Raw genomic sequence first — 3,703 nt, forward strand, 5'->3', positions numbered from 1 at the left:
CTAGGGAGTGTTCACACATTAGAAAATTCAGCGGCTGTCTGGGTTGCTATGGAATGTACGACAAGAAATATTGGGAGAAAGTATTTCCTTAATCCTCGAGGAGGCTTCTTGATTAGATTATTTCTGATCAATTAAATTAAATCAGCTATTATTGCTGCTATGCAAAATGTATAATAATCTTTTGAGTTCTCAATAAACTACCTGGCCTGTTTCAGGACTCTTTTAACACGAAAAGAAAAAAAAGAAGAAGCTTCATACAAACTTATTTTCTTAACCAATGTTTTTCTTTATCCTATTCATAACATGAACGAAGGAAGGATACTAATCGATATCCGATATGTGATTCAAACATGTGTTTTTTGGTGCTAACAGTCACACAATAGGTTTGAAATGATGGACTTCCACACCACATAAAGCTTTTGATCCTCAAACAACATTCGAACAGTTCCACCGGACGTTGCGAGGCTGACCAAGTAGCAACCGCGGCGATTTTTCCAGAAGCCACAATCTTTTGCTTCATCAGATGCATAAAAAATCCTATCTGAAATCACAATATAATGGTGCTTAATACTTACTTCATTTGTTAGTAAATTATAAGATAAGGAACCCACATTCTTTGTAAGTGCTGATGACTCCACCCATATGCTTCTTTCCCAACCTCATTGTAACCTCATCATGCTTGAGGTAGATGCTCACCTTTCTCAGTTCCACCTTCCCTTCATAGTTCATACACCCAAACAAACAACTCGATCGGAAGTGCTATCCGGTTTGAGATGAAAACATGTATAATATGGAGCAAGCTAAGTAAGATAAGAAGAATAAAAAGTACTTACCCTGAGGCATTTCAATTGGGAGTTGAACACCACTTGCAAGAACATACTGGTTTTCTGAGAGATGCCTACAAGATGCAGCTCTCAACTCAAGGGTCGCAGCTCCTCGTAAACCTATGGAATCTTAAAACGTTGGAGAAAAGATTTCGAATTGATGGAGAAGGTGAATGATTGCATACATGTCGCAGCGTTGGCAGTGAGAGTGAGCAAATCGGCGGTGGTCCGAGTGGCGAGGCCGGATCTGATGACAGAGGCCACCTGCTCTCTGTTGGCCCCGGCTGACTCGGCTGCCTCGGCGCACACCGTCGCCACCAAGGCAGCGGCAGAAGCCACCACCGGCTTTATATTCTCTTCTGTCGACCTTTCCCCCAAATTGACCACGCTAACAACCTTGGAGCTCTGAGTCGACTCCATGTAGCAGCTGTTTCCTACGACGCCTGCAATGGCTGCGGCAAGCCTGGTAACTGAGAGAGCCGCGTGCACTTGGGCTGTGCTCAACCGCACCTCGTCCTTGTTCTTGTTCTTGCGCTCTCTGGTGAAACTGCGTAGAACTCCTCCTCCCAGCCACGCCTTCATTTCCGTTTAATTCGATTTAGAATTCTGAAATCAACGCTAGCTTTGCCTTATTTCACTAACTTACCCAACCACCCAGCTGTGAGTCTCTGTGCTTCTGGGTTGACGACGATCGTGCTAGTTCTCTACTTGGCATTGCCTGCGTGCGATATAAAATACCAAAGAATTAATTAGTAATTCACACGTATACGTAAACAATGTTAATTAATTAACTAAATATTAATATTTACCACTAGCGGGTCCATTGTTCTTCCTGCACCATCTCTGGTGATGCTGTTCTCGTCGTCGTTCATGTCTGTTATTTTGCTGCGATCGGACACGTCGACGTCACTGTCATGAAGTTCTAGAGTCCTGCCGTCAAGGTATGACGACGTCGATGGGTTCTGCACCAGGAGTTTTCAACTATAGTTAATGTCGATACACTGCAGGGAGAGATAGTATTTGTTAGAATTAGTCTTTAGTGTCAATTCGGATTGAATTGGACTCGAGTTGGACTCAAGTCAACTCAGATTGTGTGAGACTCGAGTTGAACTTAAGTCACACAAGCCAATTCGAATTCATCAAAAATGATGGCATGATTATTATTAAAAGGCTGCATGATCTTCTTTAAAAGAAAAGAAAGATTATCATGCATGATCTTCATTAAAAGAAGAGAAAAATCTTCCTGCATGAGATGCATGAGAGTTAATAAAATATTAATTCCTTAGATCATTAAAAGTCAAAAACTCTTCATATCCCATGATGAGATATAAAAAGAAGTGAGAGGCTCTTGATAATCTTCTTCTTGATGATCTTAATCTTCTCCTTCTTTCTCTTCTCTTCTATCTCCTTGGCCGAACCTAATTTGTGGCTAGCACCACAGTTTGGTTCTTTTTCATTTCAGTATTCGTGTGGATACCATGGAGGCGCGAACACACTGATCGTGCTGAGATCCGTGAACCTTTGAAGGCAAGAGTTGCTGTCGGGATTGCGAAGGGCTCGCATCAAAGATAACTCGATCATGTAGATAATTGATAAAATAAGTATGTTTTCGCATGGATCTTCTGGAGGGATCCTGTTTTCCGCTGTGTTATATGCAGTTTAATCGATTTTTCATACATATAGATCCCTACAGTATCTGTATACGAACGAATTTGCAAAGAGTTATACCAACTTACATGAGATGAGAGTATCTGAAAGAAATCAGAGGACGATGGGCTCCAGGTCCTGGAGAGAAAATTCAAAGCCTGATGAGGACTCTTTGCTACTACCTCGGAATTAGGGCAATAGCGTGTCAATTTCTGAGTCTGCTCTTTGTACCACTCAATAGTATTGTTTTGGTTGGAAACCAGCATTTTCTCATCCTGTCAAGCATTTTCTAAAGTATTACTGCATGCTGACGTATATATATCAGAGAAGAGAAAGAAAGTTCTATGTATCGTACCGTGTAGAACGAGGAAGGATGCGCAGAGAAGGAGACTCTTCCGAGTCTTTCATGCCTTCTGAATTCCTCCTCCATCATAAAACTGCTAAATCGGCTAACTGAATCAATGAGTTTAATGCATGAAAATGAAAACCATTAGCCACAGATAGAGATACAGTGAAAAGCTAGCATCTCAGAGAAGAAGACTACAAAACGAAAAATGAAATTAAGCATAAAGTTCGTCGTCTATCCCATGGCGATGAAAAGCGTAATGCTGCAGTTCCTGTGAGGCGAGGGATTATGTATAGAAAAAGAATTGAGAACTGAAGGTCATGAAGGAGACAACGAATTTGATCTGCTTTTTCCCCATGATAAGCTCAAATGCATGCTATATATGAGTATTAAGCAAAGTTTATAAAGTTGCTCTCCATCACTGAGTTCCTCTCAAAAGGCAAGTGCTAAGATTTCTTTGCCAAAAATAGCAAAGATAAATTAAGATCCATCTTCTCAAGAACAAATTAAATAGAAAGGTTAGGAATTAGTAAGAGGATCATGATGAACTTACTCGAAGTGGAAGAGCTTGTGCTTGCGGGCCTGGGACCTCGTTGCTTGACGCGTGCATACCAGAAGTGATGATATATAAAAATTCTAAACGGTGGCCACGCAGAATGCATGCAACGTTATGCGGGATTCGGAAGCCAGGGCTACTGAGACCTGCGCTGGTGCTCCAATTTTAATACTTCTTGGATTCATGTGCTAGCTAGCTAGCTAGCTACTCAATAATTCATTGAAATGAGGTTCATACGCATGAGGAAACATTGGCACTATCTACTTTTGGTTACCTTCACCTTGACTTTCTAACCTTCCATTTCTTATTATTTATTATTTCATAATTAAT

General features: G+C 41.0%; 1 protein-coding gene across 1 annotated transcript; it reads right to left on the bottom strand.

Moving 5' to 3' along the window:
- Nucleotides 1-365: 365 nt before the first annotated feature.
- Nucleotides 366-2,901, bottom strand: LOC141821698 (uncharacterized). Its single transcript, XM_074709053.1, has 8 exons — nt 2,827-2,901; nt 2,561-2,746; nt 1,634-1,786; nt 1,471-1,542; nt 1,010-1,409; nt 834-944; nt 612-716; nt 366-541 (listed from the first exon to the last, which is right to left on the bottom strand). The coding sequence occupies exons 1-8, from the start codon at nt 2,899-2,901 to the stop codon at nt 366-368; spliced, it is 1,278 nt and encodes a 425-aa protein (XP_074565154.1).
- Nucleotides 2,902-3,703: the final 802 nt, after the last annotated feature.

The sequence above is a fragment of the Curcuma longa genome, chromosome 2 (genome assembly GCF_044706935.1).
Source record: "Curcuma longa cultivar G26 ecotype Majalengka, Jawa Barat chromosome 2, ITB_CL_G26_1.1, whole genome shotgun sequence".
Taxonomy (NCBI): Eukaryota; Viridiplantae; Streptophyta; class Magnoliopsida; order Zingiberales; family Zingiberaceae; genus Curcuma; species Curcuma longa.